Below are 26,548 nucleotides of genomic sequence, written 5' to 3' on the forward strand. Positions count from 1 at the left end.
GACGGATTGCTTAATGAATATGAATGTGGATTAGCCCTAAAAGATATGCAAAATAACAAAAGCCCAGGATCTGATGGCATCACAATCGAATTTTATAAAATATTCTGGAATGATATAAAAACACATCTAATTAATTCACTAAACTATTCATTTAACAACGAAAACTTAACTACGCTACAAAAACAAGGTATTATATCACTTATTCCAAAACCTGGAAAAAACTTAGAATCCTTATCAAACTGGCGCCCGATTAGTTTACTAAACAATGATTATAAAATTGCAACTAAAAGTATAGCAAACAGAATAAAAAAATATTACCAGCAATCATTTCAAGATCTCAATCTGGTTTCATAAAAGGACGTTACATTGGTGAAAACGTTCGTCTTATCCAAGAATGCATAAACTATTTCAACAATTCAAATAATCCTGGTCTAATTTTCTTTGCAGACCTCGAAAAGGCATTCGATTCGCTTGATCATTCATTTATGTTCTCTTGCTTAGAAAATATGAACTTTGGTGAAAGTCTCATTCAATGGGTCAAACTATTTTATACCGATATTAACAATTTAATCATTAACAATGGCTTCTTTTCAAACAGTTTTAACATCGAACGAGGGGTTCGACAAGGATGTCCACTCTCATCATCGCTATTTATTATCTGCATCGAGTATCTATCACATCACATCCAATCAAATAAACACATAAAAGGCATATCACTAGAACCTGACGAAGAAATCAAACAGTCCCTATTTGCTGACGATGCAACTTATTTTTTAAACGACACTTACGATTCTTTCCATAACCTAATAGAATCGCTAACCCTTTACGGAATGACATCGGGTCTGAAACTAAACAAAAGTAAATGTACTGTGCTACGAGTAGGTAAATTAAAACAAAATAATGTCCAATATAAAAAAGAAATGAAATTTAATTGGACATCCATTGAAGCCACAACGTTAGGAATTACTTTCACAAATAATGAAAAAGATACAGTTCTTAAAAACATACTACCTAAATTACAGAATTTTAAAAACTGCTTAAAATCATGGCATCACCGTAAACTTACACTTATCGGAAAAAACACAGTATTGAAAACGTTTGCACTTCCTAAATTAATTTATGTATTAACAGTCCTCCCAAATCCACCAAATGATATTATTAACGATATAAAATCAGCAATATTTAATTTCATATGGGACGGTAAGCCTGATAAAATAAAACGAACTCAGTTAATTCAATCTGTAGAAAATGGAGGTATCCAATTAACGAACATTGACTCATTCTTGAATGCAATCAAATGCAGCTGGGTTAAAAGATACCTAGATAATGCCAATACAAGTAAATGGAAATTATTCTATCAGAAAATTCTAAAAAAATATGGTGACTCCTTACTCTTTGAATGTAACATCAGCAATACTATCTTACATGAAATTGCAAACGAAAACATTTTTCTGTCTGATGTTCTATCAGCATGGAGTGATGTCACTCATAACCTAGAAACCCAAACAAGCAGCAAAACTATTCTATGGAACAATAAAGACATAACTTCAAACAATAAGACGTTTTTCTATAAAGATTGGTTTGAACGAAGCATTAAATATGTCGACCAATTATATGACTACAGAATTAAGGATTTCTACTCTTTTAATGATATATGCTACATATACGGAATACCTTCAAATAATTTTTTGAAGTACTACACATTAATCAAAAGCATACCCATACATATTAAATCTAAAATCAATACATATAATACACCATGTACTCAAACAACATTCGTAGAAAATATACTTGGAAGAAAAAACAAAACAAATAAAATATTTTACACACTACAAATTAAAAACCCTACAGAAAACTCAAAAACCCAAAATAAATGGCAAGTCCTTTTCGGAGTACATGAACTTAATTGGAAACACATATTTACCATGCCATATAAAGCAACTATTGAAAGCACTCTGAGAAATTTTCAATATAAATACATTCATAGAATTATAGCTACAAATAAATATCTCTTTAAATGCAAATTAACTAATTCAAATCTGTGTGACTTCTGCAGTGAAAACATCGAAACTATAGAACACCTGTTTTGGGAGTGCAAACACATCCAGCCTATTTGGAATCAATTGACATCTTTTCTTGAACAACAGCAACTAAACGTTAAACTATCTTTCTTAAATGTAAGTTTCGGAATTTACTCATTGAAATCAAAAGATTGTAATAATATTGTGAATTTTATTCTTATAATGATGAAATTGTTCATCTTTAACATGAAGTTCAAAAAACAAGTACCAAATTTTAATTGTTTTATCTATAGTCTCAAACTTAAAGTCCAGATTGAGAAAGAAATAGCCCTCAGTAATGACACATTACAAAACTTTGAACAAAAATGGAATCGGATTAAATTCTCATGATGTTTGTCCACTTATATACTTTTCACACTAATGTAAGTTTATCTTTCTAAAATATTTTTGTATGTTGTTTTTTTTTCAATCTTATAAGATCATTTTGAATATACAACGAAACACACAAATCCAGTATGCTTTCTTCCGACTTTATACAACTCATCATTTATCATAACAATTCTTCTATTATTTTTTTCTTTTCTCTTTAAAAAAAATACATATTAGCATATCTTGTATAACATGTCTGAACTTTATTGCTTTGTACAATCACTATGTTGTATATATTCATGTATACATTGTATGTATTATATTGAATAAAAAAAAAAAAATAATAATTGTGTGATATTCTTCTTATAATTTTAACTATTATAAAGAGTTGTATTATATAAGTTTTTCCCGAACAAATGAACTTTTCGATAAAAAAAAATCCCAATCCTGAAATTGCATTTATCTCAAAATGGCCAGAAAAGGCATGTTGTAATTTCATACAAACATAACTTGAGATTTGACAAATGTGACACATGTACAACTTTGTCAGGTATGTTCAAGGGCAAATTACTAATAAGAGAGATCACTGGGGGTGAGGAGTCTTGCATACATGCATTACATATTGATGACTTATTACAAGTTTTCTTCCCCGACTGATTGTATGTGTTCCAGACAGGCCAATAAAACAACTTACAAAGCAAATCCAATATACTCCTTCCTTGAAACAAGATGTGTTAGTGAAACACAATGTCCCCCTATATGATGTTTGACCTCGAAGGATATCCTTGACCCCTATATGATGTTTGACCTTGAAGGATGACCTTGACCCTTCACCACTCAAAATGTGCAGCTCCATGAGATACACATGCATTTCAAATATAAAATTGCTAGCGTCAATATTGCAGAAGTGACAATACATGAGCAATTTTGACCCATATATTTGACCTTGAAGGATGACCTTGACCTTTTACCACTTAAAATGTGCAGCTCCATGAGATACACATGCATGCCAAATATCAAGTTTCTATCTTCAATATTGCAAAAGTATTCATAAAATAAGCGATTTGGGCCACATATATTTGACCTCTGACCTTGAAGGATGACCTTGACCGTACCTTTCACCACTCAAAATGTGCAGCTCCATGAGATACACATGCATGCCAAATATCAAGTTGCTATCTTCAATATTGCAAAAGTACTCATAAAATAAGCGATTTGGGCCACATATATTTGACCTCTGACCTTGAAGGATGACCTTGACCTTTCACCACTCAAAATGTGCAGCTCCATGAGATACACATGCATGCCAAATATGAAGTTGCTATCTTCAATATAGCATAAGTTATTGCAAAATGTTAAAGTTGGCACAAACAGACAGACCAACAGACAGGGCAAAAACAATATGTCCCCCACTACTATAGTGGGGGACATAAAAATCTCACAATAAACAACATAGTCATGACCCGGACAAGCTCATTTATGGCCATTTTTGACCTTTGAACCCAAAGTGTGACCTTGGAGATATCAACGGAATACTTTCGCGTGACACACCGTCCAATGATGGTGAACAAATGTTCCAAATGATTTTAAAATCTCACAATGAACGACATAGTTATGGCCCAGACGAGCTCATTAATGGCCACTTTTGACCTTTGAACTCAAAGTGTGACCTTGACCTTGGAGATATCTACGTAATTCTTTCAAGCAACACACCGTCCAATGATGGTGAACATATGTGGCAAATGATTTTTAAATCTCACACTGAACGACATAGTTATGGCCTGGACAAGCTCACTGGACAAAGTAACTCCTATATAGCCCCCATTACCAATGGTAATAGGGGTATAATGATGCTTGGAAAAATAAAATAAAAGAAATCGGCATAAAAAAATCACATCCTTATATACACTTCCTTAAATAACATAAATGGAACTGGCATGTTGACCAGATATAGCCAGATTAAACCATTCTATAGAAAAGCTTGCCTTGTTTTCCAGCAGCAGTTTGCGGACATCAACCAGGTTGCCCTTGGTAAACACAATGCCCACGTTGCCAACAATGTACGGCAGCATCCTGCAAATAGTCAGTGGCAAACATACATGTGGGCACTAGCAACACGTCCTTGAGGTGGGGGTGTAAGTGTATGTGTGCAAACATACATGTGTGCACTAGCAACACGTACTTGAGGTGGGGGTGTATGTGTATGTTTGCAAAAATACATGTGGGCACTAGCAACAAGTCCTTGGGGTGGTGGTGTATGTGTGCAAACATACATGTGGGCACTAGCAACAGGTCCTTAGGGTGGGGGTGTATGTGTGCAAACATACATGTGGGCAGTAGCAACACGTACTTGGGGTGGGGGTGTATGTGTATGTGTGCAAACATACATGTGGGCACTAGCAACAAGTCCTTGGGGTGGGGGTGTTAGTGTATGCGTGCAAACATACATGTGGGCAGTAGCAACAAGTCCTTGAGGTGGTGGTGTAAATGTATGCGTGCAAACATACATGTGGGCAGTAGCAACACGTACTTGGGGTGGGGGTGTATGTGTATGTGTGCAAACATACATGTGGGCAGTAGCAACACGTAATTGGGGTGGGGGTGTATGTGTATGTGTGCAAACATACATGTGAGCACTAGCAACACGTACTTTGGGTGGTGGTGTATGTGTGCAAACATACATGTGGGCAGTAGCAACACGTACTTGGGGTGGGGGTGTAAGTGCATGTGTGCAAACATACATAGGGGCAGTAGCAACACATACTTTGGGTGGGGGTGTATGTGTGCAAACATACATGTGGGCAGTAGCAACACGTACTTGGGGTGGGGGTGTATGTGCATGTGTGTGTGTGGGAAGGTTAAAGGTAATGTGTGAGTGGTGACAAATATATCAACCACTTGTTTGTCAATGTTTGAAGACATTTCAAAAAGTTTCAGTATTGAGAATCTCGAATAAGGCATGTTATCAGAGCTTTTTTTTTCTGTGAGAATGGCCGTTTTTCACAATTTTGGTAAATTCGCGACTCAATTTTTCACTCTTTCAAGAAGTTTGCGACTTAATGTTCACAATATTAGAAAGTTTGCGACTTATTTTTTTTAACAATTTTGAGCAGTTCACACACTCACAAAAACAGGGGAAAAAAAAGCCCTGGACTAATAGGGATATTTAGTACAATCTGTAAAACTTGTCTCTTAAAGCAATTCTATCGATCATAATTTAATTGTGTCAATATTACAGATCAGTGCTCCAGCAAGGCCTAAATTTGAGGGCGCCCCATCAGCCCTCCGCCCTGCCCTTCCTAGAGCCCCCTGCCTTTCATATAATTAATTAATCTCTTATTACACTACAAGTAATTAATTTGTTTCTCATTAATGGGAATAATATATTCTCACAATTATTAGCAAGAGGGCCAAGATGGCCCTAATTATCACCTGAGAGAAGTCGGTTCATTGAGTCACCGTGACCTTGACAGCCATTGTGTGAATATGTCTTTTGGCACTGTGACTTTGACCTTTGACCTAGTGACCTGATAATCAATAGGGGTCATCTGCGAGTCATGATCAATATACCTATGAAATTTCATGAACCTAGGCATAAGCGTTCTTGAGTTATCATCTGGAAACCCTTTTACTATTTCGGGTCACCGTGACCTTGACCTTTGACCTAGTGGCCTGAAAATGCATAGGGGTCATCTGCAAGTCATGATCATTGTACCTATGAAGTTTCATGATCCTAGGCATAAGCGTTCTTGAGTTATCATCTGGAAACCATTTTACTATTTCGGGTCACCATGACCTTGACCTTTGACCTAGTGACCTGAAAATCAATAGGGGTCATCTACGAGTCATTATCAATGTACCTATGAAGTTTCATGATCCTAGGCCTAAGCGTTCTTGAGTTATCATCCGGAAACCATTTTACTATTTCGTGTCATCGTGACCTTGACTTTTTACCTAGTGACCTGATATTCAATAGGGGTTATCTGCGAGTCATGATCAATGTATCTATGAAGTTTCATGATCCGAGGCATAAGCGTTCTTGAGTTATCATCCGGAAACCATTTTACTGCTTTGGGTCACCGTGACCTTGACCTTTGACCTATTGACCTGAAAATCAAAAGGGGTCATCTGCGAGTCATGATCAATGTATCTATGAAGTTTCATGATCTTAGGCATAAGCGTTATTGAGTTATCATCCGGAAACCATTTTACTATTTCGGGTCATAAGGACCTTGACCTTTGACCTAGTGACCTGAAAATCAATAGGGGTCATCTGCCAGCGATTTTCCTTGTCCAATTGGGAAAAGTACCAGTACCGGTCCGATTGGGAAAAATTGAGTCGTGAAAACCTCAAAATTGGGAAAAATCGAGTCGTGAAATCCTGAAATTGGGAAAATCGCGTCGTGAAGTTTGGGTCTTATTGAATACATTATACAGTTCATACTTAATTGAACATACCCATTTAAATAATCATTTGCAGGCATGCCTTAATGACCATTAAGTTATAAAGTTTATATAAATAACAAAATATTATAAAGAACACACCAAATCAATTACTAGTTGTTTTAATCTCTTTTAAAGCAATGTCTCTCTCTTTCATTTTTGTGAAAATTTCAACAATCTTTGATGTTTGATCATCACTCAGTTGCTTGCATCCCTCCCTGCACAGCATCATTATTGCTGTCAATGTGTCCTGTGATAGATGGTTCCGATTGGTTTTTTGGCATAATATTTGCTATTATGACTCATTTCAAAATACGATAAGGTTACAAACCGACGTTAAAACAGTACGCTGGCTGCCTGGCAAAAGAACCGGAAACAGTAACAACTCTATTGATTGAATGCGCTGAATAATAAAACCCGAAATTAATCGAGCGCGTGGTTACACACAACTATACGATTTTCTTTGTTCGCTCGCCGAAAGTTGGTTTTTTTACGAAACTTTCTATCGTTCTGAGAAAAAGTTCGGACGCTGATTGGGATTTTTCCAGATGCCGATTGGGAATTTGGGAATTTTCGCTCGATTGGGAAAGTACCGTTTTGGGAATTTGGGAATTTGCGTTCGATTGGGAAAGTACCGTTTACCGGTACTTAATAAAGAAGGAGGAAAATCGCTGTCTGCGAGTCATGATCAATGTACCTATGAAGTTTCATGATCCTTGGCATAAGCGCTCTCGAGTAATCATCCGGATGCCACCTGGTGGACGGATGGACCAACATGAGCAAAACAATATACCCCCTCTTCTTCGAAAGTTCGAAAGGGGGGGGGCATAATGAGAAAACTGCCCCACTCCCAGCAGCCATGTTATTCAACTGACCGAAACCATTTTTGAACTCAACTCTCATATCAAGGAAACAAATGTTCTGAGCAAATTTCATGAAAATTTGGCCAAAAATGTGACTTCTACTGGGTTCACATGTTTTCACTATATACATATAGAGAAAAATGCCCTGCCAACTGGCGGCCATGTTTTTTCACCGATCCCGACCATTTTCAAACTCGTCCGAGATATCAATAAAACCAATGTTTTGATCAACTTTCATGATGATTGGCCAAAAATTGTTACTTCTAGAGTGTTTACACGGTTTCTCTATAGCCAAACAGGGAAATCTGCCACTATAATTGCCCTCCCACTGGTGGCCATGTTTTTTTCACTGATCTCGATCATTTTCGAACTCGTCTGAGACATCAATTGAACTCATGTTTTGACCAACTTTCATGATGATTGGGCAAAAATTGTGACTTCTAGAGTGTTTACAAGATTTCTCTATAGCCAAATAAGGAAAACTGCCCACTCAATGGCGGCCATGTTTTTCAACGGATCGGAACCACTTTTGAACTCAACCGATATATCATTAAGACAAACATTTTGACAAAGTTACATGAAGATTGGGCATGAAATGCAGTGATTTTCCTCCTTCTTTATAAAGTACCGGTAAACGGTACTTTCCCAATCGAGCGACAATTCCCAAATTCCCAATCGGCATCTGAAAAAATCCCAATCGGCGTCCGAATTTTTTCTCAAAACGATCGAAAGTTTCGTAACAAAACCCAACTTTCGGCGAGCGAACAAAGAAAATCGAATAGTTGTGTGTAACCACGCGCTCGATTAATATCGGGTTTTATTATTCAGCGCGTTCAATCAATAGAGTCGTTACTGTTTGCGGTTCTTTTGTCAGGCAGTTTGACTTCGGTTTGAAACCTTATCGTAGTTTGAAATGCCCTCCAGCACTGCCTCTGTGGAAAGGTTGTTCAGTCTAATGAACAATCTTTGCACGACCAATCGGAACCGTCTATCACAGGACACATTGACAGCTCTAATGATGCCAGCAACTGAGTGATGATCAAACATCAAAGATTGTTGGAATTTTCAAAAAAATGAAAGAGAGAGACATTGCTTTATAAGAGATTAAAACAACTATTAATTGATTTTGTGTCGTCTATATAATATTTTGTTATTTATATCAACTTTATTACTTTAAGTAATGGTCATTAAGGCATGCCTGCAAATGATTATTTTAATGGGTATGTTCAATTAAGTTTGAACTGTATGATGTATTCAATAAGACCCAAACTTCACGACACGATTTTCCCAATTTAAGGATTTCACGACTCGATTTTTTCCAATTTTGAGGTTTTCACGACTCAATTTTTCCCAATTGGACCGGTACGGGTACTTTTCCCAATTGGACAAGGAAAATCGCTGGAAATGTGACTTCTACAGTGTTTTCAAGGTTTTTCTTTTTTTTGACGTAGTTACCTAGTGTTTGACCTGGCATAACCCAGTTTCGAACTGGGCTGAGATTTCATTAACAAAGCTTTTGACCAAGTTTGATGAAGATGGGACAAGAAATGTGGCCTCAAGAGTGTTTACGAGCAAATGTTAACGGACGGACGGACAAAGGCCGCTCACAAAAGCTCACCTGAGCAATCAGGTGAGCTAATAACATAAATTAACATGCAACAAGAAGCATTCCAGAAAAGCCCGCGCGCTCGAAAGTGCCAATTTGACAAAATACTGCGCGTCAAAAGTGCGCTTTTGACAAAAAAGCCCCCCCCCCTTTAAAATCCTAGCTGGAGCACTGACAGATAGATATCACTACCGATTAAAATACTTTCAATATAAAATTCAATTACAACTCAAACAAAGAATATGTTACCAGGCGTATTATTTTCTAGTAGTTGCACAAGTGTGTCAGTTAGCGATTCTGAATTGCAGCATGTTACCAAGGTAACCTTTAGCAGACAATTTGTCATCATATCACACTTTGTAACTAAGTGGATGAACAGTATCCATGAGCCATAGTCTTCTATGTTACCAATAATTAAGTTTACATTTTCAATATTTTGTACACAAGAGATGAAAAAGATTACCAGAGCAAGAAATTAAACCTTAATTTGTGAACAGCATTTTCAAAAGCATTGAAACATATTTGTTCACATTTGCTGCAATATATTTTAGTGCAGTGACAAAAAGCATGAACAACTTCTCAAGATATTTTCCATTTTTTCTCATTTACAATTGCGGAGATCACATACTGGTGCTTTTTAAATCTCCCTTCAAATTCCGCAAAAAAAAATAAAAAAATATCATGGTCAATCTTTCTTATGCTGGTTACCTTTACAGTTATCCCATTTTTATGAGTTGTCTGACAGTGCCTAAATGTAAGAGACATTTTACTGTTTGGTCACATTTGCTTGACAGGTATTTTGCAGTCTTGATTGCCATGGTAACACTCACTTCTCGAGGGCTGGGTTCTTATCCAGGTGACCTCGGATGGCCTTCCTCATCATCGTGTTCTTGCCCATCAACACAACTGAAACAATAGAGTAAAGTGCAGCGATTTTTTTCCTTCTTTGTAAAGTACCGAAAAACGGCACTTTCCATTTCTGGCAAAAATTACATATTTGAAGGTTAAATTATTTTTTTTTAATGAACTTCAATTAATTTACTTATGCATTTCTATGGCTAGAACCTTAGTAAATATAATATTAACAATTTGACATCATTTATTCTCAATTTTAAGGTATTTGTTAGCAAAAAACAAATACACTAGTTTCCCAATTTGAAGATTTCACAACTAGATTTTTTCCAATTTCAAGGTTTTCACAACTCGATTTCCCAATTTTGAGGTTTTCACAACTCAATTTTTCCCAATTGGACCGGTACGGGTACTTTTCCCAATAGGACAACAAAAATCGCTGAAGTGTTAACCTTTAATAAGGTTATCCCTTTCCCTTTCAAAAATTGTTTTTTTGACATGTGTGTAGTCCTTAGAGAATTGAATAAAATTAAAGACCTTTCTAACAAAATTAAAGTTTTAAAGGCTTTAAGTCCATCCCTTGGGAACTGATGAGCCGCAAACAGCCTACAACCTGAACAGACTGAGTTACTTGCAGGCTGTTCAGATTATGCTGTTTGCATACAGCCATTTTCACTTTGCTTCTGAGTGGGAAAGGGGTAAACATTAATTGAAGTATGCAAGGATTCATAACCATTTTACTATTTCGAGTCACTGTGACCTTAGCCTTTGACCTAGTGACCTGAAAATGAATAGGGGTCATCTGCCAGTCATTATAAATGTACCTATGAAGTTTCATGATCCTAGGCGTTGGCATTCTTGAATTATCCAGAAACCATTTCACTGTTTTGAGGCACTGTGACCTTGAATTTTGACCTAGTGACCTGAAAATCAATAGATCTGCCAGCCATTATCAATGCTCCTATGAAGTTTCATGATCCTAGGCGTAAGCATTCTTGAGTTATCATCCGGAAACCATTTTACTATTTCGATTCACTGCGACCTTGACCTTTGACATAGTGACCTGAAAATCAATAGATCTGCCTGTCATGATCAATGTACCTATGAAGATTCATGATCCTAGGCCTAAGCGTTATTGAGTTATCATCCGGAAACCATCTGGTGGACAGACCGACCGTGCAAAACAATATACCTGCTCTTCTTCGAAGGGGGGCATAAATGGTCTCAAAATATTACATTTTTCCAATTGTTTTATCATGTAAAACTGCAGTTTATAACCAAAATTGCTAGGTAAACTACAGTTTGTTCTTTTCTACTAGTTTATAATGTTTTGAAAATATTGTTTTTATCTTCTGCTTTTAAGAAATTAAGGCTGATTTAGGGTTGAATTCAATATGTAGAGCCTTTTGGAAACAGCACATTCTCTGTTGAAATTTTAATCAAACAAAACTAGAGCTTTGTCAAAGATGTGACTAATACCCCCACATTCCGCATCGACACGGAATATTTTGCATGTTGTCTTCACAAAAAACAGCGGACACCATGCTCAATGTTTAACACGCACATAGTGACCCCCGTGACCTAGTTTTTGACCTGGCATGGCCCATGTTCGAACTTGACCTACACTTCATCTAGATACAACTTCTGACCAAGTGTGGTGAAGATCAGATAAAAACTACTTAAAGTAGAGAGCGGACACCATGCTCAATGTTTAAAACGCACTAAGTGACCCCGTGACCTAGTTTTTTACCCGCCATGACCCATGTTTGAACTTGGCCTAGATATCATCTAGATACATCTTCTGACCAAGTTTGGTGAGGCTCGGATGAAAACTACATGAATTAGAGAGCGGACACCATGCTCAATGTTTAAAACGCACTAAGCGACCCCGTGACTTAGTTTTTGACCCAGCATGACCCATATTCGAACTTGACCAAGACATCATCTAGATACAACATCTGACCAAGTTTTGTAAAACTCGCATGAAAACAACTTGAAATATAGAGCGGACACTAAATACGGACCGACAGACCGACCGACAGACAAGCTCACTCCTATATACCCCCCTAAAGTTTGTTTGTGGGGGTATAATCATTTATGTGCAAAAAGGGCATACATGTGTAAGTGTAATCTGTCTTGAAGACAATCCTTCAATTAACTGGAGTGTCAATTTAATCTTCATTAAATTTTTAAGAATGATTTTACAAAGCTGCTTCAGACTGGGTCGGTACATGTATAGAGTTCTCAGCATGGAACTTCAGTACAACAGTGTCATCAGTGAAGCTTTAAATCTGGATAATCAGTGATATTTTTTGCCCCATTAGGAAATGTTCCAGTACCAACCCATTTGGGTAAAATTTGCGCCAAAAAAACTGAAATTGGGAAAATTTGCATCCTGCATTCTACACTTTGGGAAATTGGTGCATTTGATTTTTTTGCTTATAAATACTTTAAAATTGATAACTAAGTGTTGTCCATTTGTCAATATTATATTAACTTAGGTTCAAGCCCTAGAGCTGCATATGAAATATAACTAAATGTTGCATTTTATAAAAAGAAAAGTAAAAACGAGCTGTTAAAACCAGGGAAGACAACAACAAGTGACCTACTGGCGTGTCCGCGGAGGGCAGTTCTGATCTGCTGCATCTGACGGGACCCCACGTTGTCAGCGTTCACGATGAATGCCTTGGGGTACTCATCCAGCAGATGCTGAAATAGGCACAGGGCAACAGTGAGAGAGAATATACTTAACCGTTTCAGCGCTGGAACCGAATTTTAAAGGCCTTTGCAAACAGTTTGGATCCAGATGAGATGCCACAAAACGTGGCGTCTCATCAGGATCCAAACTGTTTGCTATTATGATAGTATTCTTTGAAAAAAAAATCGAAGAAAATGCTAATTTAAGAAATTCAGCAGACAACATTTTAGCAGACGACAAATTTCCCAGCATGCAAAGGGTTAAAGCACATATTGAAGAGTAACTAAGTATTGAATTATATTCAGGGGTTATAACAGTGTTCTCCATTAAAATTTCAGTAGCCTCTTATCAAAGAAGCCAGAGACTAAGAACTAAAACGGGCGTTTTTTGCGACGCTTTGAATTGACATATTGGGGAAAAGAACCAAGATTTTGTTAGTAACCAGTGAAATCGCCGGCTGCCAGTGCTTCCGGAGAACACTGGTTATAATGCCTTCAGGTTCTCATCTATCAGGTGCTAAAATAGGCACAGGAGGTGGAGGGTTGTGAAAGAGATTGGACTTGAAGCAAGTATTGAAGTTAAGTAGAATCATAACAGGCTTGGCGAAATTGCCGGTCCGCCGGTCCTGGCCGGCATATTTCCATTTGGTCCGGCAGGTTTAACAAGAGTGTCTGTCCTGGCGACCGGCAAAATGTGAAATGAATGCAAAAAAATCATATTTTTTTCAAAGTTGAAAATTCAAAGAGCAAACCCCTTACTACATCATCAAAATGAAATAACTCGTTGTTTTGATGTTAGCAATAAGTTTGTTAAGTACAATTAGCAAATCCAACTGGTTACACAACACCTACTTCAAACTCAGTCGCAAAATTGGCAACTGCATTCTCACGAAAAAGATCTTTATAGCTTTGACATATTTTTTGAGTAGATAAGGACATTAAAATATGAATTTCTTTATAAAGCATGGCTTAAAAAGGTTGTTTATAAAAATATAAACAATGTTCTAGTGATATCTTTATAACATGCACTCGTTATGGGTCTCCAAAAATGTCATCATTTTACATTGTACAAGTTAGTGTCCGTTAACTGCAATTTTATTCGAAAAGGAGATTGCTCAACTGTGTGACACTGAAGGAGATATGGAAATTGAAGAAGATTGTCCAGACTATCAAGACGAATTGATGAACACCGAAAAACTGTTATCTTATTAGGATAAAGCACTGGCAGTGGTTTGTTGAGCTAAAATAAAGGGTTTATGTTAATGTACATAGTTGTGATGTTGTTTTTTTTGGTCTGGCTAAATTTTCCCCGGACCGGCACATTTTCTGAAATGCCTGGCCGGATGACCGGCATAGTTTTTCCAATTTCGCCAAGCCTGTCATAATATGGGGTGGTAATTATAAAACTGAATTAACTATGTAGGAAAGATAAAGCTCCATATCGAGATGCTGAAATAAGAACAGGAGGCTTGTGAAATAGAATTGACTTGATTCATCAATTAAAACAGTAATAGAAATTAACTTTTTATAGTACCGGTAGGCTGCAAAGACATTAAATATTTCTAGTACTCTGGTAACCTTGCCAAATTATGAAATAGTAATGAAAGTAGTACAGACCAAGTAGTGCATGCAGGGCCCTCACACTACTTTGGGGGAAGGGGTCCGCAGCCCTTAGTAGGGGGAAGTTTCGCGGCGTTTCCCTTTTTGGGGGAATTTTTTACTTACTCTCTCATTATTTCATTTGTACATGTTTGCACTACATTCATTGCATTTTTCATAGTTTAGTATGTTTGAAAAGATTAAATTGAAATAGAATTGAGATATAATAATCATGAGACTCATCTTTCTATAAAAAAAAAAATATTTTTTTTTTTAGAGGGAATTTTTCCCCCCAAAAGGGGATAAAGTATACTTTTCAGGTGGGGGACTGCCGCCAAAATTCGGCGGCAGATTTGATAGATTGAGGGCCCTGGCATGTCAAAATTATCTCAGAATTTATTTTTAACATTTTGAAAAGAGGAGCTATGATATAATAATCTGTGGTGGCATGATCTCTGATGAATGCAGAATAATTGATGTCCAATAGTGGATCACATGCTATAATATTTAAATGCAGTCTTGGACGTAACGCACTCGACCGTCAACAGTCGAGTGATTTTTGCATCGGTCAAGTGAAAATTCCAAGGCGGTAGCCCGATCGGTCAAGTGCATTTTTTTGTGTGCGAACTCAGTAACATGTCCAAAATTGATTCATATAGACGCTTATTCAAAACTGCTTTTGTTATTTCCCTTGAGCAATCATTGATTAGACGTTTATTGAACAGTGTTGTAAGTCAATCTCGCGAGATGTAATAACTATTATTATTACTGGGTAGAGAACTCGCGGCGATAGATTTGTTTTAATGGTCTTTTCTGCGATATTTTGAGGGCGCAACGCACAATTTAAACATCAACTGTACAATGGCAATGAAGGTTGCAACAAAAATTATGAACAGTCAATGAAACGAAAATGCCAATGTTACGGAAAAATAATCAGTCATGGCTTCGTTTTGACTTTGATTCTGAGCCAGCGTTTCTGACTGGCTGGTAAGTGCATTTCATACGTCAAGTTAAAAAAATAATTCCATTAAACATCATGCTCAAACTTACAAGTTAGTTTTTAACAGATAAAATTAATCTGTCAAAAAACGAATCCTGACATTAAATTCAAATGTGTTTTCATGCTGCATTTTAGATGCTGGTACAATCAGCGACAAAACAAATATGGCTTAGGCAATGGTACTACTGCTACAAATGTCGTATAAGATTAAGACTCAGAAGTTAGGGCAGAACAGTTACCTTCTTATTCTACTTCTTACGCACAGCAGCACAGGTATTATTGCTAGTTTGACATTGCATTTTCTTTTTTTAGATGTTTGGGTGGAAAATTCATATCATGTTATAACTTTGTTTTTGTTTTCAGGCCACCTTTACGAGCATTCCTGACATGTCAGACCTGGATTTCGGTGACTCAGACAGGATCATGATGGAATGGAGATGTCTGGAGACCTTGTGTTAATTTTTTTGTCAGACATTAACAGTGAATAAAACAGAATCAAGTGTTTATTTATTTAATCTTTATTGTTCTATGCTTGTTCAATACAAACATAGTTACACATGTTACACAAATTATAAATTTTATTTAGGGCTAGTTGAAATTGATTTGGGCTAGTGAATTTCCAAACTGGTAGCCCGGCTGGGCTAGTGCTTAAAAAAAAATTAATGCCAAGACTGTAAATGTTATGCACAGACAACAGAACATCACATAGCTGCTTCAGACTGGGTCGGTACATGTATAGAGTTCTCAGCATGGAACTTCAGTACAACAGTGTCATCAGTGCAGCTATGTATGAGCCATTTCATGTGAATATGGGTCTTTGCTACATGTACATGTGTATATGGGTCTTTGCTACATGTACATGTGTATATGCAAAGAGCGTAGCTCTAGACCAGCCTGCACAGTCTAGTCTGGAGCTTCTCAGTAACTGCAAACTACACATTCTAATCCAACTCTGTAGACGCTTACAGAGCTCCAGATAAATATTTGGTCAAATTCTTATTTACTCCCTATTTTAAAAATTAATTCTTATTTCGCCCCCTATTTATAAAATTAATTCATAACAATATATTACCAAATAATTTTTTATTTATTGTTTTTGACACATCAACAATTCAACATTTTGGTTTATCGTTTCTTGCTTTCCCATATTCGGACAGCTTTTTCTGGTCTGAACCTGAATGTTTTTTGAGTGCTTTAGATTCACAGTCATTTACGCAAGAGCTTATAAGTTGATCAATTTTTGACAAAACCATGCTTTGGGTATTTGAATCTAATTGAAACAAGGGACAAAATTGTCACAAAACCAGGTTTTCATTGTGAAAAAAAATCTGATAAAGGGAGAAAACTCAAACTGAACTTTTGAAATGAACAAACAAAATTAACCCCCTTTGTAAGTTTGTTTTTTAAAAAAATCTATTTTTAGTTGTGGCGACCTTGACATTGGAGATATTGACGTGATTCTTTCGTGCGACACACCGTCCCATGATGGTGAACAAATGTGCCAAATGATTTTAAAATCTCACAATGAATGACATAGTTATGGCCAGGACAAGCTCATTTATGGACATTTTTTACCTTTGAACTCAAAGTGTGACCTTGACCTTGGAGATATCGACGTAATTATTTAGCGCGACACACCGTCCAATGATGGTGAACAAATGTGCCAAATGATTTTAAAATCTGACAATGAACGACATAGTTATGGCCCGGACAAGCTTGTTCCGCCCGCCCGCCAGCCTGCCCGCCCGCATTCGCCAATCTAATAACCATTTTTTTCCTTCGGAAAACCTGGTTAAAAATGCATGCAGCGTGGACTTAAGACACTGAAATTGCTTATTTTGCCTTCCACGCTTTGATGCACCGCTTCGGTCGGCCATTTTTATTTTTTATGTAAAACGGTCACTGACACTTCGGCTTAGGTCATAATAGCCTTTTGGTCGCCGTTAAAGCATACATGCCATACGTCCCGGATTTTCCGGGACAGTCCCGGAAATGAAGAACTTGTCCCGCTGTCCCGGAAATCTGTCAAATGTCCCTGAATTTACAAAATCCATATATACATGTACCATGGTTCAAACAGAATTCTCAAACCTAAATTCAAGCACTTTTCAAGGACTTTTCAAGGCCAAATTTTCATTTTCAAGGCCAAGAACCGTACGTTAGTTTCCTTAAAAAAGCGCATTTTCAAGCAAGTAAATATCATTTATTTGCTCAAACAAATTAAACTTATTCCACAATAACTCATACATGTTATTTCTAGTTATTACATACCGGTTATCCATCCTTAACTCAATGAGTCTCACATACAGTTTGTCAACCAGTTCCGGATATTCAGCAGTTCCGATTAATTTGTATTTAATTATCCATAATGCCCCAATAAAAAACAAAATGATAAGTGTCTAAGGTATACATTAGGTAAAGGAATAAATTAACAAAGTTTTAGCAAGAAATCTTTTGTAAATAGCTTACAGGGTGGAAAAATGCAGCAAAAAGTTAACCGGAACTGATTGAATGAGTTATGTTTTGAAATGTGCATATGGATATAGAAGGCTTTACTATTTTCAAATAAACTTTTTGCTGATTGAAAACAAATGCTATGACAATGTTTTGAAATACTAATTCTGTAAGCTGAATGATTTTTAATAATTTTCCTAAGGTTGAACTTTAATTGGCTATTTATGACAAAAAACTGCATATGCCGTCTGACCTAACCTGTTATCATACAAAATAGATTATTACCCTTTATTTTTACATCTTCTCACATTGACACTAAATCCCGATAAAATTATTGTGGTAAAAAGAATAAATGTTTTTGCCGGGCGATTCTAAACTGGTGTACTGACTGTATGTATTTTCTTTTTAAAGTTATTACAAACAAACACATTGCTTCTCAATTTCATGTTTTCTTTGTGGGTTTCCCCTTTCTCATGGCTTTTCAAAGCGCTTTACACCATCCCCCGACATCAACGGTCCTCATACAGACAGCCGAAAATGTGCTTTTTGAATGTCATTTGTTTTCTGTACCCAGGAATATTCAGTTAACCACCCTGGTTTGAAATGACACTTTCCCATCGCTGCGTTTTCACTCGCGAAAATTGATCACAATGGAGAATCTCTGACGTAGTACACATAATCTGTGACGTGTACACATAACGTTTCGTACTCAATAGTGTACGAACTTATATTTCGTACTCAACTTTTTGCGCGAAGGAATTTATGATAAATTTTCGTAATATTTCCCTTAAGAACGATTTAAGTTTATAATTAAAGCGATGATACATGTAATATTGAGCAGAAATAAACATGTTCAAGGCTTTTTTACATGAAATAAGCACTTTTCAAGCACTTTTTCAAGGCCAACCTTTATTCAAGGGCTTTTCAAGCCTAGGACTCGTTTTCAAGCACTTTTCAAGCCCTGTGCGAACCCTGTGTACCTTATCTTAGGCTTAACTGCACCTCGAATCTGTGTATATATGCAGCGTCTCCATGACAATGCCTACCCGAATAGGCAGACTACGCTACGTGTCAAAATCGATCAATTAACAGGGGTCCTGTTATCATATTGATTATCTCACGTTCGCTGTCAAACCGAAAAGGCGGCATTGTTTTGGTTGTTAATTGACTTATATCTACATCGAAACAAGAGTGTAACTAATGTGTGACTGTACGGATTTTAAGTTGACGATCTACCGGTACTGTTTTGTTGTATTTGTTTTATGTGATTGGTTGTATGTATTGTGAATTGATTTGAGTTGACAATCTAACGGTACTGTATTGTTGTATTTTTTATTATATAAATGTTATAAATGAATAAAGGCGTATCAACAACTAGGCGTTACACACCGGTCTTAATAACAATAACGCAGTGACGTCACCATCTATGTTTAGAACGCTTACACTGAAAACACATGGCCTGTATCTAGTAAAGGAACTAGTAATGTTTAATTTGACGTTAATAGATCAAGTATATTTCGGATAGGCTTTCGAACTTTTGCAATTAACGATGCGAAACAAAACAAAACGTACCAAAAATGCATATGTCTATAAATATCCAGTCTCCGCCAAACTAGTCAAATTTTTACAGGACAGTAGGTCCTGTAAACTGGGAAAAAATACAGGACCTCCTCTTTTTTTACAGGACCTACCAACTACATAACTATATTAATAAAATCACACGAAAAGCGACCAAACATGCTACTTTTTTAGTTTGATAAAACATGTTCTGAAAACTATTGAACACATTTATCATTATAATTGCACTATGTACAAAAAGATTAAAGGAGCATTTCATTTTCATTTTTTCTTCATATTTTTTCCACTTCTCTTTCTGTTTTTCCGAAGAATCAGGTGGTGCCGGTCGTTTTCCACCGGGAGTCGCTCCCTCGTAATATCGTAGAAACATTTTTCAAACAGTTTTCAAACTCGGCGGTAGCGTTTGTTGATTCTTGTTGCTAAGTCTCAGTGCGCATGTCAGAGAGGAATCTGGTCAATAAGGCCTAAACCGACGGCCGCCTAGATAATTGATTACCAGACTTTTTCACGCAGGGACATTGACAGTCAAGATCATGACATAGCGAATGAAGATGATCACAATTATTTATAACTATCTCGATTATGTCCATACAAATTGATATTTGTATCATTTAATAATCAGATTTATAATTATCTTAATCAGCGACTAGGCCGTCATGGATTTAGAATGTCCTGACGAGCATTTGTCATATGGTAATGACGCAAAAAATGGACCAATTAGGTGCATCGCAAAATTCCGTAGAGTAGAGCGTTGGAACGGAAAGACGCGTTAGCTATTTTTATACCGCGGAAAACTTTCAGAGCCGTAAAAACATAAATAATCAACAATTTCGTTCTATTTTTTTTTACCGGACAATCGGTCCTGTAAATTAGGCCGACAGGCCGGACCTTACAAAATTTTACAGGACATGTCCGTCGGTCCGACCATGTTTGGCGGAGACTGAATATCGCTACATTTTATACATGTCCCGGAAAATCGGCAAAAGTCCCGGACAATTTAACACAATGTCCCGGAATTGGTCTTAAAAATTATGGCATGTATGGTTAAAGTCATATCAAAAACTTTATTGAACATTTAATTTTAATGACATATTGAAAAGGTATACAGTATATTACTTGTGTATAAAAATTACAATAAGTGTAATTAAAAAGGTACAATAAACATTAATGACTCGTCTGCAATACTAAGAGAACAGAATCAAGACCGTTTGGCCTTTCAACGGTTCTTAGGTGTGGCTCTTCCACACAGCAAACGCTTGAGTGAGGATTAAAGATTTTAAACTTGTAGTTTAAATTCAGCGACGAGTCAGAACCAGGATGAAATGTTTACCATATATAATTTGCTACTGGAAGTTTTACACACGTTTGAAAATTTCGAATTTGTGTTTCTTTTTTTTTTCAATGCGTAACTTTACGCAAAGATTTTAAATCTAAATCGTTATTTACGAGATTTAATTCGTGTTTACGCCTTTACGCATGTTATCTGGAGCACTGGCTTATTTCTATTTTAACGTTTTTTTAGCGACCACCGCAAATGAGCTAGTATTGCGATGGATTATTAAGCAATCCAAATTATAAATAATCGGTTTAAAACTGAAATAAATGCTAAACAACGATATGTTTTGGTGAAAAATTATATTGATGGAGGGGAAATTGTATTTTGTGGGGAAAAAATTCTGGTAGGGGAAGACGCCGACTATCAGCGTCACTTTCTTAATAAAACAAGATGTGTTTGTGAAACACAATGTCCCCCTATATGACGTTTGACCTTGAATGATGACCTTGACCCTTCACCACTCAAAATGTGCAGCTCCATGAGATACACATGCATTTCAAATATAAAATTGCTAGCTTCAATATTGCAGAAGTGACATTACATGAGCAATTTTGACCCATATATTTGACCTTGAAGGATGACCTTGACCCTTCACCACTCAAAATGTGCAGCTCCATGAGATACACATGCATTTCAAATATAAAATTGCTAGCTTCAATATTGCAGAAGTGACATTACATGAGCAATTTTGACCCATATATTTGACCTTAAAGGATGACCTTGACCTTTCACCACTCAAAATGTGCAGCTCCATGAGATACACATGCATGCCAAATATCAAGTTGCTATCTTCAATATTGCAAAAGTATTCATAAAATAAGCGATTTGGGCCACATATATTTGACCTCTGACCTTGAAGGATGACCTTGACCTTTCACCACTCAAAATGTGCAGCTCCATGAGATACACATGCATGCCAAATATCAAGTTGCTATCTTTAATATTGCAAAAGCATTCATAAAATAGGTGATTTGGGCCACATATATTTGACCTCTCACCTTGAAGGATGACCTTGACCTTTCACCACTAAAAATGTGCAGCTCCATGAGATACACATGCATGCCAAATATCAAGTTGCTATCTTCAATATTGCAAAAGTATTCATAAAATGAGCTATTTTGGCCACATATATTTGACCTCTGACCTTGAAGGATGACCTTGACCTTTCACCACTCAAAATGTGCAGCTCCATGAGATACACATGCATGCAAAATATCAAGTTGCTATATTCAATATAGCAAAAGTTATTGCAAAATGTTAAAGTTGGCGCAAACAGACTAACCAACCAACAGACCAACCAACCAACCAACAGACAGGGCAAAAACAATATGTCCCCCACTATTAGTGGGGGACAACACATGCATGCCAAATATCAAGTTGCTATCTTTAATATTGCAAAAGTATTCTTAAAATAGGTGATTTGGGCCACATATATTTGACCTCTCACCTTGAAGGATGACCTTGACCTTTCACTACTCAAAATGTGCAGCTCCATGAGATACACATGCATGCCAAATATCAAGTTGCTATCTTCAATATTGCAAAAGTATTCATAAAATGAGCTATTTTGGCCACATATATTTGACCTCTGACCTTGAAGTATGACCTTGACCTTTCACCACTCAAAATGTGCAGCTCCATGAGATACACATGCATGCCAAATATCCAGTTGCTATATTCAATATAGCAAATGTTATTGCAAAATGTTAAAGTTGGCGCAAACAGACTAACCAACCAACAGACTAACCAACCAACCAACAGACAGGGCAAAAACAATATGTCCCCCACTACTAGTGGGGGACAACACATGCATGCCAAATATCAAGTTGCTATCTTTAATATTGCAAATGTATTCTTAAAATAGGTGATTTGGGCCACATATATTTGACCTCTCACCTTGAAGGATGACCTTTACCTTTCACTACTCAAAATGTGCAGCTCCATGAGATACACATGCATGCCAAATATCAAGTTGCTATCTTCAATATTGCAAAAGTATTCATAAAATTAGCGATTTTGGCCACATATATTTGACCTCTGACCTTGAAGGATGACCTTGACCTTTCACCACTAAAAATGTGCAGCTCCATGAGATACACATGCATGCCAAATATCAAGTTGCTATATTCAATATAGCAAAAGTTATTGCAAAATGTTAAAGTTGGCGCAAACAGACCAACCAACCAACCGACCAACCAACCAACCAACCAACCGACAGGGCAAAAACAATATGTCCCAAACTACTACAGCGGGGGACATAAAAACCCTGAACTATGAAGCTCTCAGACTGGGATGGTACATACAAATGACTTTCAACAAAGATATTCTGCATGGGCGGTGTCATCATTACTTCAATAAAATAATCGCAAAACTGTCTCAATTGGGAAGAATAATCGCATGTAAATAGTGTTTCTTATATTTCAAAGAAGCCGTTAACTGGTAAATAACGACTATTTTGATAACATATTATTAAAATGTTACAAAATATTATGAACATGTGTGATAAGTGCAGGTTTTTTAAATCTGATTTTGAGGAAAGGGCCTGGCCTTTTTTGAGGGGAAAAATATTTTTTGAGGGGAAAAAATCGCCCAAAATGCCGGATTTTGTGGAAAATAAGGAAAGTCTTAAATAATCAATTTAACTTATTTTACTGTTTTTACAAAAAATTCAATTTAATTATGCAATATTTTTCTATTTTCAAACTTTCATTGTTCAGCTCTGTATCACCTTCAATACATTTATTCTTTAACTAAACACTAAATTAAGATTTAATACTTTTGTCTTCTAAAATGGATAATTTGGGAAAAACATGTTTTTTGGGGGATCAGGTCCAGGACCCTCAATCTATCAAATCTGCCGCCGAATTTCGGCGGCAGTCCCCCACCTGAAAAGTATACTTTTTTCCCCTTTTGGGGGGAAAAATTCCCCCTAAAAAAAAAAAAAAAATTTTTTTTTTTTTTTTTTTTAAATAGAAAGATGTGTCTCATGATTGTTATATCTCAAATCTTTTTCAATTTAATCTTTTCAAACATACTAAATTATGAAATATGCAATGAATATAGTGCAAACATGTACAAATGAAATAATGAGAGAGTAAGTAAAAAAATCCCCCAAGAAGGGAAACGCCGCGAAAATTCCCCCTCCTAAGGGCTGCGGACCCCTTCCCCCAAAGTAGTGTGAGGGCCCTGAGGTCCATTAAGGTCCTTTTTTAAATAGCAGGAGAACCCCTGTACTGTAACAATTGTAAAAGATTTAATCCAAAAAACAACATTAAACAGTGAATATTTTAACTTTTAAGCACTCAGACTGGGTCGGTACATACAATTGATTATCTACACAGATATTCTGCATGTCCTGTGTCATCATTACTATACTTCATTAGTGACCCTTCTTTCACAATTACCACCAATCAAAATGACAATTGTAATTTTAGTTAAGATTGATGAACAATTAAACTTTTAAGCACTCAGACTTAGTCACCATAGCAGCACTACTGTTAATGGACATCCGGGTGTAAATTACGCACCAAAACGTTATATTCGTATGTCAATTTCACAACTGGTGGACGTTTTCTAATACACAGCATGTATAAATCTCAACACTTAATCTTGTAATTTAGTCCATTAACTCCGCTTACGAGCTACTGTAATGTGTATAGCATGAATTTCCCAGCAAGTGACAAATATTGATTTGTCCTGTTGTCAATCAAAATCTGTTTGGTAATCGCATCAGCCAATGAGCGTTCAGGCAGCCGAATACCGGCCGAAAACATGCGAAGGTGTATACCATAATTGCACACGTCACAAATAATAAAACCTATCAACTTTCAACTTTTGAAAGAGCTGCCATAGTGGTGGAAGTGTTTTTTCCCCATTTTGGGAATGGGGCCGTGGTTCCTATAGATAGGGCAAAACCATGTTGTTTTGGCTTCCAGGGCCCTCACACTACTTTGGGGGAAGGGGTCCGCAGCCCTTAGGAGGGGGAATTTTCGCGGCGTTTCCCTTTTTGGGGGAATTTTTTACTTACTCTCTCATTATTTCATTTGTACATGTTTGCACTATATTCATTGCATTTTTCATCATTTAGTATGTTTGAAAAGATTAAATTGAAATAGAATTGAGATATAATAATCATGAGACACATCTTTCTATTAAAAAAAATAAAAAATTTTTTAGGGGGAATTTTTCCCCCCAAAAGGGGAAAAAAGTATACTTTTCAGGTGGGGGACTGCCGCCGAAATTCGGCGGCAGATTTGATAGATTGAGGGCCCTGGCTTCAATTCAGAAATAGTGTTGTTGGTGGTAATTTGAGGCTCAAATAAAGTTGAAAATAAACTTGAAGAGTAGACTTACAGCTATCTTGACAAAGTAGTTAGCCTTCCATGTTGACTTGTCTTCCTTGACCATCTTGGTGGAGCAGGGACAGCTGTACTATTTAAAGACAAGCCTGGAGATCTGAAAAGAGAACATACAGATTCACTTGTTTCAGAAACATTTTTGCCTTGAACATTTTTAACTGGTATTATTGTCCGGAAGAAACATTTGATCCGCATGAGAGATCAGCAAATGGCATAATGCAGTTTCAAAGTTTAAAACATGCTCCAGTTTTGCAATTGCATCTGTCAGAATAGAGCACAGCTTTGTTGAAAACTATTTTAATCAACAATGGGGTAGCAATTGTGAAAGGTACTGGTTGAATAGTTAAAAAGCTGATTCTCGAAACAGATGATAGATAAAGGGATATATATGTTAGTTTTAACTTTGATTAATTTTGATTGTGTTCCATTGTACAAGGACAATTGTTAGGGTTTTGGAGGAGGGTAGCAGCTGGGCGGGGGAGAGATGGGTAGCAACTAATGCCAATTGCCTGCGAATAGGGGCACAATTCCTACAAAATGTATATATTTGTCTTCATATTAGAAAAACAGGTCAATCTTTTAATGCTACATGTATTACCAGCGATTTTTTTGTCCTATTGGAAACCCGTACCGGTCCAATTGGGAAAAATTGAGTCGTGAAAACCTCAAAATTGAGTCGTGAGAACCTTGAAATTGGGAAAAAAACGTCGTGAAATCTTCAAATTGGGCAATTAATGTATTTGATTTTTTGCTAACAAAAACCTTAAAATGGAGAATAACTGATGTCGTGTTGTTAATATTATATTTACTAAGGTTCTAGCCATAGAGCTGCAGGAGTAAATTAATTAAAGTTCATTTAAAAAAAAAAATTCACCTTCATATGGGAAATATGTAATTTTTCCCAGATTGGGAAAGTGTTGTTTTCCAGTACTTTACAAAGGAAAAAAATTGCTGATAACAATATTGCCTATTTACTTTTTCATATTTTATCTATTTGGAAGTAAAGAAATACTTAAGTACAAAATATTATTTGATTGTATATTTTAATACAATAGTCAATATTCCAGAAGGAACACATTGAGATTAGTAACCAGTGAGGAGAAAGGGGCCACTACAGAGCTTCCTAAGACCTGCGGTGGTAAACCACCTAAGGTAACCTAAGGTAATTCAATAATCACTCAATGTATTCGACATATTTATAATCAGTGTTTCAAGTAGCTAAAGAAACTTCAGCGTACAGTTTATATAGTATTGACAGACCTGTACGCTGAAGCTAACCCCGTATCGAAAGTCAACCAGAGTCATAACATATCAGGGGTTTTTTTTACTAAGAAAGTGACGCCGATAATCGGCGTCTTCCCCTACCAGAATT

The 26,548-nt window shown here is 36.5% G+C and overlaps 1 protein-coding gene across 1 annotated transcript in view; it reads right to left on the bottom strand.

Annotated features, from left to right (window-relative positions):
• LOC127857832 (60S acidic ribosomal protein P0-like) overlaps positions 1–26,548 on the bottom strand; it is a 38,808-nt gene that overhangs the window by 9,695 nt on the left and 2,565 nt on the right. The window contains exons 2-5 of the mRNA XM_052394514.1: positions 25,172–25,273; positions 12,764–12,863; positions 10,133–10,208; positions 4,376–4,463 (exon numbers count right to left, since the gene is read on the bottom strand). Coding sequence (XP_052250474.1) covers positions 4,376–4,463; positions 10,133–10,208; positions 12,764–12,863; positions 25,172–25,225 — 318 coding nt within the window. The 5' untranslated portion in view covers positions 25,226–25,273. The remainder of the gene's footprint in view (positions 1–4,375; positions 4,464–10,132; positions 10,209–12,763; positions 12,864–25,171; positions 25,274–26,548) is intronic.

Source organism: Dreissena polymorpha, chromosome 14, assembly GCF_020536995.1.
Source record: "Dreissena polymorpha isolate Duluth1 chromosome 14, UMN_Dpol_1.0, whole genome shotgun sequence".
NCBI lineage: Eukaryota > Metazoa > Mollusca > Bivalvia > Myida > Dreissenidae > Dreissena > Dreissena polymorpha.